The following is a 14,682-nucleotide window of genomic DNA, read 5'->3' on the forward strand; positions in this document are numbered from 1 at the left end:
AAAGGAAACAGTTTCAGTGAAGAAAACAGTTTCCCTCGCCCTTCACAATCTGAATTTTTGTAAATGCTTGTTGATGTTTTTAAGTTATTGTCTTCTTCTGAGCTTGTATCTTAAGCTTTCCTGTCTCTCTTAAATCTTTTTATGGGCAGGTTCTTTTGTGGTTGTTAGAACATTTTTATAGCCTATTTCTTGATTTTGAACCTTATTTAAAAAATGAGTTAGATTCTGTTCACTTTGGGGTGGAAGAGGGAATATCTAGCTTGAGCTTCTATTGTTAGATCTTGGGGCCTGTAAGTTTTCAGTACTTCTAAGGTGATATATTCCAAGGAGAGTTCTGGTTACTTTTCTCCTATCTGTGCTCTGTCTTTTCCCAGATAGAGCCTCTGTTTCTTGAGACCACAGACTGTAATTGCTTATCTCTTCCCTTGAACTAGGACCTGGATCTGGGTAATAGGTGAAGGAACTACCAAATGGCAACTAGTCTTACACCTAACATTAGCACAAGGGTCTTTTGTAATATCTTTCTGATCAGGAGTTTAATTCTCTTATAGTTCTTGGTACAACTATTGCCATGGTCTCCTCCATGAGGGCTTTCTTCTGCATTGCCATTCAGTTTCCTAGCAAGCCTTCATCTCTGTGACCACAGACCTATTTTTCATTCTTCATAAGCTATCTTGGGGTGGAAACAAGGTACTATCGCTTATTTTAAGTTATCACATTCAAATTTTGATTTCAGGAATTTTTTAAAATTTGGTTAGAGGGTTAAGTTGGGAGAAAGCAGGAGAAATTCATATTTCTTCTCCATATCAGCTCTACCCCTTCTTAATTGTTCTAAATGAATTTCTTTATTGTGGTAGACTGTTTAAATTTATCATACATTCTGCATCCCCAATCATGTATAATACATCTGCATCTCTAATCAATCAATTAATCCATAACCATTTATTAGTTACCCATTAAGCAGCTAGTAATACCAAAAAAGGCAAAAAACTCTCCCTACTCTCAAAGAGCATAATGGAGGAAAAAATAAGCATATAACTTTGTACAAAAAAAGATATAAACAGCATATGGATAGAGGGTATGAACAGTTGAAGGAAAGTCTTCATTAAAAGTAGTCTTTGAGCTATACCATAAGGAAGTGAGAGATTCTATGAGGTGGAAATGAGGAGACAGCACCTTCCAGGAATGGGAGAGGACCAATCCAAACATGAGAAGAGGAGTGCTATGTGTAAGAAATGTAGAAATAGGGAAGTGTGGCAGGACCAGAGAATGCAGAATGTTGAGTAATGTATAATGAGGCTAAAAAGATAAAACAAGTTCAACTTAAATGTTGTATTTTTCCTTTTTTCTTCTACTTGAAAAATTATGATTTTCAAATATGAAATTTAAGAATAAAATGCCTCGTGGAGAGATATTTATACATGTTTATACATCATATTTAAAACTAAAATATATTTGACCACAGCTTATAGTTCAAACATAAATTGTACTTTAAAATATATAAACCCTTAAGTACATAGAAAATTGACCTTACAAAAATTATACAATTAAATTTACTTCATTCACTATTTGTAACTAAAAGTGTTCATTTCTTAATTTCAGGCAGTATCTAAATATAGTATGATGTCAGGGGCACAGAGGGTGAAAGGGAACATACTCAATTTACTTTAATAATTTATAGCCAGAAAGAAATGGCCAAGATGGCTAAGTGATAGGAAGTCATACAGCAAGAGCCAGCCCTTCCCAAATTCCTTGAAAAAACTTAGAAATCACATCAGACTGAAACCTTTTGGCTAAATCCAAGAAAAAGTCACAATGAATCATTTTTCCTACAGACACAGAGGTCTGACAATGATGAGAATCTGGCCATGAGACTCAAGGGAAGGCTGGAAGAGGCACGGAATTATAGCTTTTTGCCTATTACCCACTTTCTGGTGACATATGTAGGACAGATTGAGATGGGAACATGTACAAAAGAAAAGCATTCTTTTAGGCATCTTCCACTGGAAGGCCCTGTGCAGTATATTGAGATACGGATTTGGAAGCTAAGCTGCAACAGTATGTCTCAGAGTCCAAAAGCAAAATTGAGCCATAGATGCAGTCTCAGCTCAGTCAGATTCCTGCAGAGAAATAATTAGGGCAGGAATCTCAGACAAAAGGGAAATCTGCCATTGTCATTCTTAACAAGTGAACTTCCCAGAAATCTATTACTGTTCAACACCAAACCCAGATCAAGAGCTTGCAAAACTCAGAACAGAGGATAGTGATCAGATTTTTCCCTGGATCAAAGTACTTTAGGAGCATTGAAAAATTGCAAATCTCCAGCCTGAGTTTTCCCTGAGATTCTGAAATAACACAACACTCAATACTCAAGAAATGAGCATTAGGGCCAGTCCAGATATGTCTTCCAGAAATTAGGTCCAAACCTTGACCTAAAATTAAAGTTAAGAAATTGTTAAGTTAAGAAATAGACTGAAAGAATACAAAATAAACAAACAAACAAAAATAATCTCACCATGAAAGCAGGTAGATTATGAAAAACATTAAACACCAAACAAAGGATTTTGATTCTAAAGAGAACAACTGGAGTTTATTGAGTAAGGAGTGGGAGAGTGGGAAGTGACATGATCAGACTTGTAATTTTGGAAAATTACTTTGGTAGCTAAATGGAGGATGGATTGGAGTGGGATGAAACAATTCAGAGAGACAACTAACAGGCTATTGCAATTGTGGCAATGAAGGCCCACACAGAGGTAGTAGCAGTGTCAGAAGAGAGAAGGGGAAGTATTTTAGACTTGTTGCAAAAGCAAAATCAGTAGGCTTAACAACAGTTTGGGTATAAGAGAAGAGAAATAGGAATCCAAGATGACTCCCAGGTTGAGATACTGAGGGACTAGGAGGATGGTATTTATCCATACAGTAACAGAAAAGTCAAAGCAAGTGGGGTGGGGAAAATTTGGGGGAAAAAAATGAGTTCCATTTCAGACATATGTTTAAGCTATCTACTGGAAATATAACTCAAAATGTCTGAAAGACATTTGATTTGGGAGATTAGAGGTTGGCAGAAAAATTGGGACAGGAAAGATAAACTTAATAATCATAGAAATGGTAATTAAATACATGGGAGTTGATGAGATTTCCAAATGAAATAGTTAGAAGGAGAAGAGAGGATAATCCAAAAAAGGAACATCTGCCATTAGTGTGTGACCCTCATGAGAACCCAGGAAAGGAGACAGAGAAGTTGCAGTCAGAAAGGTAAAAGAAAAATCAAAAAAGAACGTGGTATCTTGAAAACCTAGAGACAAGAGAATATCAAGGAGAATGAAGAAAAAAAATAACTCCAAAATATCTACAAGCAAAACCTAAAATCTAAATACAGCATGGGCAAAAATTCAACTAGAATTCTTGGAAGAGATGAAGCAAAGAGTGTTTCTTTTTTTTAAGAGTTAAATTTTTTTTAATGAAAGGAGAGGACTAGAGAAAAATGGAAAAGAAAAAAGATCTATGGAAGAAAAAAAGTGGAAGGGGAACTAACAGCTTGGCACAAAGAGGTACAAATCTATGCCCAAGAAACAAATTCCTAGTAAATTAGAATAAAACAAATAAAAACCATCAATTCCATAAGACAACAAGAAATATTGAGACAAAGTCAAAACTACAAGAAAATATAAGTCATCTTGTAGCAAAAATAACTGAGCTAAAAAAAAAGAGATCAAGGAGAAAAAAATTTATGAATCACTGGATCATTTGAATGACCAAAGAGAGAGAGCATGACAGAGGCAAAGACAGAAAGAGAGAAAGAGAAAGATATCCTATTTCAAGAGCTCTTAAAAGAAAACTTCTTAGATTTTCTCAGAATCAAAGAGGAAAATGGAAATAGAAAGAATCTACTGGTCATTTCCAGAAGGAAACCTCAAAATGGAGGCAAATTGAGGGAGGGATTAGTTCTAAGCAAAGCAGACTCTAAGGATGTATAAAAATATGTATGATTCTTTTTGAGATTGCAAAAGAAAAAAAAAGAAATCTAAAAGGATGCCATAAATTGGTGAATAGCTGAAAAAGTGATGGTGAATAAATTATGGAATATTAGTGCCATAAGAAATGATGAAGAGGATAGTTTAAGAGAAACCTGGAAAAACTTGCCTGTATAAAGTAAACAGAAGCAAGATAATATTTTATACAATGACAACAATATAATGAAGACAAACAACTTTAAAAGAATTAGAAACTCATAAAAATAAAAATTAAAAAAAGAATTAGAAACTCTTTTTAGTGGAATAATCAACCATGATTTCAGAGGACAAATGATGAAACATGCTATCCATCTCCTAATAAAGGGGTGAAGAACTTAGAATGAATGAGACATTCATTTTGTCTGTGACCAATGGGAAAATTTGTTTTGTTTACTGTATATGTTTTTCAGGGGGATTTTTTAAATTCTCAATCTGAAGGTTGGAGAGGATGATGGTATGTGGGAGGAAGGCATTTTTTTTATTCTAAAAACAATGAAACAATTTTAAGAATATTTATGACCAAGTCATAGTTATTTCTTTATTTTCATGGCATTTTAATACATTTTATGAAACTATCATGTCCATTCCATTTAATTCAGTCAAATACAAATTTTTCCTTTTATTGACTATAATGTGCCAAATACCTAGCCAACTATTGTTGGTGCAGAGATGAATTAATAATTATAAATTAAGCACCTAAAGATTTTAAAATAATATTCCAAAATTGGATGTATATGTGTGAATAAAATGTATGTGTATTGCCCAGGTAGGTTTTATATATATATATATATATTTGCGTCTGCCTAAACGTGGCTAACAGGAGAGCATAGTAAATATCTCCAGAGTCTCATCTGCCCCTTGGCCCATTCTTTTCCAAGGGAGACCTTGATTTCTTCCAGGCAGGGAATAATAAACATAGCTAGCCACTCAGGTCTCATCATAAAAAGATACTGGGCTAGTATTATATCTATATTTTCTCCTAAATATTATTAATTTAAAATAAAAATATATTATTATTACATTAATATATGTTATAATTATATTAATATATATTTTTAATCTAAGGGAAATACTTTTCTGGTTTTGAATTGTCACTATCCCTCATAGGAGATTGAATGACTACATTGATATATCCAAAACTTCCCTTCCATCTAATTCCAGTTCCACAAATACTATCACGCATACTCAATAGTGAGTTAACCTATTTATCTATGCAAACATATCAAAAATGTTATTCATAGGTAAATATAGCAGAGAATATACAGAATGAATGAGTTTTTCCACTGTGAGGGAGAGATCTCAACTTGACTGAGAAAGGCCTTGATGTTATCCAAAGTGAAATTCCCAGAAGTCTCTCGTAACAAGTTCAGAATAAGGACATATTTGAGGTGCCTGCTGTTCTTTATAACATCACCTTCCCAGAGTTTTTCTCTCCCTCTAGGAGAAAATGTATAATTGAAGCTGAAAGACAGAACACACAGCTTTCTGCCAACTTCTCACCAGCTCTGCCCCCAATTAGACCTGCAGCTTTCAGTGGTTGTTCTCTCTAACCATGAGAGGGTCATAAGAAAATGTCAATCTCAAGCACTGGGTTACAAAGATACAGCTAACTTTTAATTATTAATTATGGTAGGGAACAGAATTGAAAAGTTTTTACATTTGAAATGTAAATACGGTGGTAATTCCCAAAGATGCTTTTCCTAAAAATCTGACTTTTTCTTCCACCAAATATTGAAACAGAATTACTTACAAGAAGCCAAAGACATTGATTCCACTTCTCTGATAATACTGAAGTCTGTAAATCTAGTTGTGATTTTTATAGAAGATAACATTGAGTGTCTCTCCTACGGCAGACTCATCATCCCCACTCAAGGAGAGTTCATTTCTGACTGCTATTAAACATTAGAAATAAATGGAAAGTTCACTCTGTATTTAAATTAAAACAAATATTTTTGTTCTATTTTCTGGACCAAGGTGCCATAAATTCAACTGATAATGATGAATTCATTCATTCAGCCATCACACTGATTTTAATATGAATTGCTACTTCCGTAACTTCATTGCTCTCTTGAGAAACCAATTTGAAAATGGTTATCATCGACCTTCTCTGAAATACCAGACACCTGCTTCTTCAGTTTTCTTTGAATCCCACCTGGATCTGTTGTTTCAGAAAATTTGGGTTTATTTTTCCTGTTGATGAATCTACTTTATAAAAGTCATTGAAGCATATTCTTGCTACAATGTGTCTTATTTCTTTTTTCCATCACTATAGAGCACAATCTGATTACTTTTAGACCTGTATATGATATGGTAGTAGGTTAAGCTGTCTGCTATACAACCTACACCTGTTTTACAGTCTTAAAAAGGCTGAATGATATTATACATAAGCACCTCTTCAGATGATTAAAGAAGAACAGCTTTTGAATGGTTTTCACTCATGTCTATGAATCAAAGTCTTTGTTGTGAGTCTTTTAAAAACACACACACAAAAAAAAAACATGAACACATGAATACACCATTTCTCTCTTGCCTTGCCAAAATTACTCAAAATACCCCAAATGCCAGTTAGTTTTCTAAATCATTGCACCCAGAGAAGTTCTTTATTTTTATTCATTTGATGAAATCCACAGATGGACTACAAGGTTTTTATTATATGCCTTAAAGGAAATGTTTTAGCATTTTGGTTCATTATATAAACACTCAGCAAGCACTCTGTAATGAGAGTGGATATGTGGAATAAATAAGTCTGATGGTGGTTCTTTGTGCGATGCATTTTGATCATTTTAATGTATTGGATATATTCTGCCATTTTACAGGCCCTACTGCTACCATACTACAAGAAGCCCAAATCCCTCTTATATCAAACGAGAAATGCCAACAACAAATGCTGGAATACATTATTACTGAAAATATGATATGTGCAGGCTATGAAGAAGGAGGAGTTGATTCCTGTCAGGTAAATATTTAAAAGCACTACTTACAATGTCAGAATAAGTAATTAACTGCATTATGTTTCTTTATCATCCAGAAGGAAACAACAAAAATGAAAAGAAACTGAATATCTCATCATTTTTTTTGTCTTACTGTCCTTACACGTTGGTGGGGGGGGGGGCAGGACTGAGTTTCCAAACCCCTGAAACTGGCCCAGAGTTAAGATTGTGGTCCAGTTGTCTGAAAATATGTTGGAAAATAGGCAAGCATGCTGCTAAATATAGGATATCAGGGAGCTTTGTATAATAACTCACAAAGGATGTTTTTCTTGGAGCCACTACAACTATGTTTTATTATTCTTGAATCAACCAGCTTGATTTAATGGTGAATTGAAATGAAACTTGCTCAGTGGTATAAATATTTGTGCAAAATTCAAAATCTTATGACCCAGATGTGCTCAACTATGCATATAATGTAGCTGTACTCTTTGGGCAGCTTTGGTTATTATATCTGGCCAGGAAGGACATGATTTAAGAACAAATAATTCATTTACTCTTAATTATTTTTAATATTTGAAGAAAATAAGAAACTAGCTATTAACCAGTTGCTGGCCAAATACAAACTATGGTCTAGGAGAAAGTAAGATAACTAAGTTAATGCCACCTAAACATGATGATCTAATGTTGACTAAATTCATTATAGCTTTTAGAATAATTCAACATTTCAGTGAATTCATGAACTCATCCAGTGTAGATACTGCCTCGAGTGTTGTAAGTCATACCTTATCCTGTGTGATTCTTGTGCATGTTTTTCCAGAAATTATCCTTAGAATGTCTACCTTAAACTCTGGAGATCTTCTTAGTTTTTAAGACTCCATGGACACTAATACAGAACTCTATAATTGATTAATTTTCATATTTTCTGTCAGAGACCATCTAATTCAAGAGTTCTTAAATATTTTTGCATTATGGACCCCTTTGATAGTCTGGTGAACCTGAGGAACTGATCTCAGAGTACTTTTAAATGCATAAGTGTACATAGAATTTCAAAAGAAAACAATTATGTTGAAATACAGTTATATGAAAAAATTTTTAAACAAGTTTACACACCCCTAAGATAATAACTCCAGTTCTAGTTTAACCTATACCCAAAATGATGAAATCATGGCTGTACTGAAGATATGAAACACAAACTAATAAACCCTGAGGAAACTACCAGTGAAAACATTGTTGGGAGAAAAAACACTTTGCAAATTTTAAAGTACTATAGAAATGTGAGATGTTGTTATAATCATCATTACCACCACCTACTTAAGATAGCTGTAGGAATAAATAACAGATTTATTCCACAGCAATAGTAATTTAATGTGTTGCTTCTGCCAGATATTCTAAGAAGTTTTTGTATTTATGAATTTCTGTATTTAATCTGTTCTCTGAAAATCTTAAAACTAAACCTAGCTGCCACGTTTGTAATTTTATTTTCCATTTCATTTTCTAGGGAGATTCTGGCGGACCATTAATGTGCCAAGAGAGTAATAGATGGTTTCTTGCAGGTGCTACATCATTTGGATACCAGTGTGCATTGCCTAATCGTCCTGGGGTATATGTTCGAATACCAAAGTTTGTAAAATGGATAAAAAGTTTTACATCTCCAATGTTAAGCAGAAAAATCTTGCTTTGATAGTTTCTTCATGCTATGCTAATTTATGCTTCAGATCTTCCTTGTGTATATTTCTTCCCCTGGTACATCCATGCCTTCTTTATCATTTTCATCCATACCCTCTATAAAGAACAAATAGCTCTTCCCTTCATTTTGTTTCAATACCATTGTAACATATAAGCTGTCATTTTTGGCACCATTTATGCTTTCTAAACAATAAGCCAACCTCCTTTTCTGGTCATGCATGATTTTTTAATTAATATGTCTGCACAAGTTGAACTTCATCTTCTCTCTTTATACAAAGTTAGAATTTTCATTTCAGTACTGTTAAAATTAAAAACTTTAAGTCCACATATTAAGATATGATGTACCTGGGTTTTGATTATGACCCTCTCTGTTGTTCTGATTTAAATGTAAGATAAAAAGATCTCTGTTGATCTAAATTTTTAAATAAGTAAAACAATGATATTTGTAATTTTTATGTTCTCTCAGTTCTAGATATAATATACCTATTCTTCAGTCATTTTATCTATTAATTTAAAATAGTGACTAAAAATTCATTGTAAAATTGGCCAAAGAAGGACCACTGTATCAGAAATGACTTCCCATTAATACTATAGCATATGCTTTTAAATAAATATTATTAAAATGCACAAACTTCAAACACATTAAAATCAAAACACATTAAACATACAGTAAAATATAAATATGGAATATGTTGACTTTGTTTTATTACTTTAATTTCTTCATATTTTTCCATTTAGCTTCAAAGACTCCTCTGGGAAAATTCCTCCAATTCACACTGCCACTGGTAAAGTTCTTAGAAGAAAGACAGTTTCCATGAACTCTAGGAATAGCCCTGTGGGTGCTGCTAATATTAGAGCCCACAAGCCCCCACAAGTGTGTTTCCTGTTAATAATTAGCCAGTAGAATCAATTAACTCTTAAGAAGCATTTACTCAAATGAGAGAAGAATGGTAATTACAGAGCATTTCTTCCCTTCCCTTCCACTAAAACACACACACACACACACACACACACACACACACTTGCATGTACTCCATGCAATATTTTCTCCAACAAGATCTGTTGTAGAGAAAGTGTCAATAAATTTAAAATATAATTGTTATAAGGATTATGCACAGTGAATATATGTGGCCAAGATAACTCATGACTGGAATTTCCAAATCTTAAAGTCCTTTCTTTCTTTGGAGAGTCTTTACAAAATTCCTTGTAGAGGAAAGTATCAGTGTCAGTGATGGGTGAATCTCCTCCCAGGATACAGTATTTTAGTTAGACAGGTAGATCATTTGGACTTACCACACACAGGGAATATTATCTCTATTGGATATGTTGGGCTAATATTGTTATTTGGCCAATAAGTTGTCTCCTGATGTAGCACAACCAAACTGGGAAAGTTGTGTGGACACTAGGCTGGCTCCTCTCAAAACATAGTATCCATTAGATGGGTTGTAGGCTTGTTCTTCAAAGGGGATATGCTACCTCCAGGCTCAGACTATGCAGTTGCTCTTTCCAAATGACATATTGATATGCTCTTTAAGAAATGGCAGAGCCAAACAAGTCAATCTTAGCTTTAGATTGACATATACCTTGCCCCTTTTACATAGGGCCTTAACTCTGAGATTTGTTACTTCCCAGGAAGGAAGGAAGAGATGTATAATCTCTCTGTCTTTGGTTTCAAGCTGGATTCTCTCGGTAAGGGAAATTTCCCTGGATTATGGTGACCATTCAAGTACATCTCCCAGATTCCTATTGAATTTTATGCAAAATGAGTACCTTGGGACTTTCAAGGCATGGAGGCATTCAGTATCCTTAGGAAAGTACATTATCTCTTCTGAATTATTTAAAGCCTCAGAGTACCTTCCAAGGTATTAAATGATTCATTTATACCTGTTGGGCCCTAATTTAGTTATCTCTGTCTTTGCCTCTTCTGACCCTCAATTTTGCTTAAATCTAAATATTATACTTTGAGAGCCAGAATTAGATTTAACCTTGACTTGATTCAACAACTATTGTGTGCAAAATTAAAGAAGAAAGCATACAAAATGCTTGTGATTTATATGGAGACTCAAGACATGGTTACATAAAAAAAAAAACCACACTATTTTTTAATGGTTACTTAAATGATTAAAGTAAATGATACAATTGTTTAGAGAAAGGAAAATAAAATGTGTGACTTTAGAGCTAGAAAAATCCTTAAAATCATCTAGTTCCATTCTTTTGTTTTATAAATAGGAAACTAAGGCTCAGAGAGATTAATAGTACTTTCAGAGTCATACATGTATTATCAGAAGTGGAACTTAGAGCAATAATTTTATATCTAAAACTCATTTCATTACACCAAAACTTTTATGAAAACTGTAGAACTTAAACTCAATAAATATAGAGATAGAGGTGTAATGTTGAATAAAATCAAAATGTAAAGACTTTTCCAGGGTGGGTAAATGTTATAAGCAAACGCAAAGTTAAGATTGAGAATAACATAAAGAGACAAGTCAATATAATGGACTAGGGGGACACAATCTAGTTCAACTCTAACTTCCACCAACTCCAAACAATATAGAAAACAAACCAGATATAGTCATGACTGGAAAAAATGCAAGTAAAAAAAAATTACAAGTTACTTTTTCCAATTCAGTTTAAAAATAAGGAGACAAATAGGTCTTTGAACACAAGGAATAAGGTGTAGCCAAGAATACACCCTGACAAGCATTTTAGTACTGGGACTAAAGGAGGATCTGCTTGTAGCTGTGTACCAGTTCAAGAAGTAATACAGAGGGATTTTACCTTTCATTAAATATAGAAAAGGATACTAACTAGCAGCTACATGAATCTCCACTCACAGATCCAACGCAAACTGAAAATAGGACCTGTGCCTAGTCGAGGGCAAGGAGCCCAAGTATAGAAGCAAACATTAACTGTGGTAGTATAGGCAATCAGATCCAACTCCTAGCTCAGTCTAAAACTACAGTGCAGTAACCAAGAAAGGAGAGTATGTACTTCTATTACTCTGAAGAGTTTTCTAGCTACTGAAAGTGGCTTTGTCAAAGGCTGTCTTCTGGAGCTCCAATCAATTCCACACTTACGTTCTCTGGACAAAATCCAGATCTGGAACTTACCTAATATGGAGCAAACAGCACTACATACAAGCAAAGCCTCAAAAAAAAGAAGCACAATTTGGGCACAAATTCAACTAAAATTCCTGGAAGAGATAAAACAAGAGGTTTTCTTAAGAGTTTAAAATTTTTAAAAAATAAAATGAGAGCACTCAAGGAAAGAATTGAGAAGAAGATGAGAATGCTAAAGGAAAGAATTGGAGAAAGTGAATTATGGGGAAAAAAGAACTTGAAAGAGAATTTGGTACAAAATATCAAAAACTTTACTCAAGCAACAAACTCTGAAAATTAGAATAGACCAAATATAAGTTTAAAAATTTATGGAAAAAGAAATATGAAAAACAAAGTCCCAAGACTGAAAAAATATATGAGAAAATGTGAGGTATCTCATATCAAAAACAAATTAACTGGAAGAAATCACAGAGAAGTAAGTTAAGAATCATTAGATTTCTTCATTAGAAAGCCATATAGAACAAAGTGGAAATAGAAACCTGAAAGAAATAAAAATGAAAACTTCCAGGCACTTTATAGCCAAAACCTAGAGCTTCCAGATCAGAAGGGGAGAAATATTTCATGCAGTCAAAGAGAAGTCAAGGATCGATAAGCTATAAGTAGGATAACACAAAATTAAATAATCACCATTACAGAGGAGCAGAGAGCTTGAAATGCGCTATTCCAGGGGGTAGAATTAAGATGGCAAAAAGTAGACAGGTATTTGAGCTCTTCCTAGCTTTCCTGAGATCAACACCAGGTCAAGTCTCTGAACTGGTATTGGAGTGACAGAACACACAATACTTGGAGTGTAACAAATTTCCAGCAAAAAATATTTTGGAAGAACTTTTTTAAAAAGTTTGTTTTAATTGGACACCAAGAAAAGGGGGGAGATAATCAGGCAGTGCAGGGCCCCCGGGCAAAGTGGCCTCTGTGGAGCAAGGAAATCTACTGAGAGGCTCTTAGCCAAAATATAGACAGGTCTGAACCTCTCCTACTTCAGAAACTAGTGGATCAGCAAATTAGCTGTGAGAAATCCAATGTAACTACAAAAGGCAAATAGTAATCCCCTGAACCCCAGAATAACATGGGATTTGGCCATGTCCACAAGTACAGGAAGGAAATCAGTAGCACTGGCCTCAAGGCAGTGTGAAGCCAAAGCTTGGGACAATCTCCCCTTTTCCCTAAGAGCAGACTTCAACCTTTAAAAATGAGCAAAAAAAACAAAACAAGCTCTGACCATAGATAGCATTTTTAGATGAGGAAGAACAGACCTCAAATCTTGAGAACACTAAAAGCAAAGTGTTTCTAGATGAAGTCCCAAAGGGTGATATGAATTGGTCCCCATTTCATAAGTCTCTCTTGGAAGAATTTTAAAAGTATCTTAAAAGAGAGTTAGATGAAAAATGGGGAAAGGAAATAAGAACTTTTTAGGAGAGTTTGGAAAAGGAAACATAAAAATTATTTGAGGAAAACTTCTTAAAAAATAGATTTAGTGAAATAGAAAAAATATATAACTCCATACAAAATAGATTTGACAAAATAGACAATGAAACCAATTCCTTTAAACACAGAATTTGTGAAATGGAAAAAAATCCAATGAACAAAACAACTCATATAAAAGTTCAATTAGCCAAATGAAAAAAGAGATTTCAGAAAAGCTAACTGAAGAAAATAAAAATTAGAATTGAATAAATGGAAGTGAATGACTCAATGAGACATCAAGAATCAGTCAAACAAATCCCCCAAAAAATGAACAAATAGAACAAAATGTAAAATACCTCATTGGAAAAAAAATAACTGATCTGGAAAATAGATTCAGGAGAGACAATTTAAGAATTATTAGACTACTCAAAGACTATGATGAAAAAAAAAAAGAGCCTAGACCACATCTTTTAGGAAATAATCAAGGTAAACTGCCCTGATGTCCTAGAACCAGAGGATAAAATAGCCATTGAAAGAACTCACAATCACTCCCTGAAAGAAACCCTAAAATGAAAAGTCCAAAGAATATTGTAGCTAAATTTCAGAATTATCAAATCAAGGAACAGCCAGAAAGAAACAATTTGAATATTAAAGAGCCACAATCAGAATTACCCAGACCCTAGCAGCTTCTGCTTTAAAGCATCAAAGGACCTGGAATCTGATATTCCAAAGGGAAAAGAAGCTTAGGTTGCAGCCAAGAATCAACAATCCAGCAAAATTAAGCATTATCTTTCAGGGAAAAAGATGAACATTCAATGAAATAGGTGAATTTTGTTCATTTCTGATGAAAAGAACAGAACTGAACAAAAAATTTGATCTTCAAATACAGAACTCAAGAGAAGTATAAAAAGGTAAAAAGGAAAGAAAAAAATAACTATTTCTTTTAAAAGTTAAAAATTTTACATCCCTATATGGGAAGATGAATTGTGTCTCTGTTATGGTTATACTTAGAGGGTGTAAGTATAATTTGACTTTATTGGGATGATATTAAAAAAAAATAAACTAGAGGTGGAAAAGGGGTTGTACTGGAAGAAGAGGAAAGTGGAGGTAAAATGAGGTAAATTACATCTCATGAAGAAACAAAAAAGACCTATTACAATTAAGGGAAAGAAAGGAGGAGAATGAACAACCTTACTCTCATTGGATTTGGCTCAAAGAGAGAAAATCAGACATATTTAGCTTCATAGAGAAACTTGTTTCATCCCATAGGGAAGTAGGAAAGGAAAGGGGAAAGAATAGGAGGAAGCTAATAGAAGGGAGAAGAGAAATAGAAGGGGAAAAGGATAAGAAAAGGGGAGGAGTTGTAAAAGAACAGGGCTATTTGAGGGAGGTGGTGGTCAGAAGCAAAGCACTGGGAAGGAGAGAAAGAGGATAGAAAAAATAAAAGTATAATTTGGGGAAAATAAGATGGCAGTAAATACAGAGTTAGTAATTTTAACTGTGAATGTAAATGGAATGAATTCTCCC

The 14,682-nt window shown here is 33.9% G+C and overlaps 1 protein-coding gene across 1 annotated transcript in view; it reads left to right on the top strand.

Annotated features, from left to right (window-relative positions):
• TMPRSS15 (transmembrane serine protease 15) overlaps positions 1-9,310 on the top strand; it is a 142,367-nt gene extending 133,057 nt beyond the window's left edge. Inside the window, exons 25-26 of the mRNA XM_051990586.1 lie at positions 6,830-6,969; positions 8,442-9,310. Coding sequence (XP_051846546.1) covers positions 6,830-6,969; positions 8,442-8,624 — 323 coding nt within the window. The 3' untranslated portion in view covers positions 8,625-9,310. The remainder of the gene's footprint in view (positions 1-6,829; positions 6,970-8,441) is intronic.
• The last annotated feature ends 5,372 nt before the right edge of the window (positions 9,311-14,682 follow it).

The sequence above is a fragment of the Antechinus flavipes genome, chromosome 3 (assembly GCF_016432865.1).
Source record: "Antechinus flavipes isolate AdamAnt ecotype Samford, QLD, Australia chromosome 3, AdamAnt_v2, whole genome shotgun sequence".
NCBI classification, from domain to species: domain Eukaryota; kingdom Metazoa; phylum Chordata; class Mammalia; order Dasyuromorphia; family Dasyuridae; genus Antechinus; species Antechinus flavipes.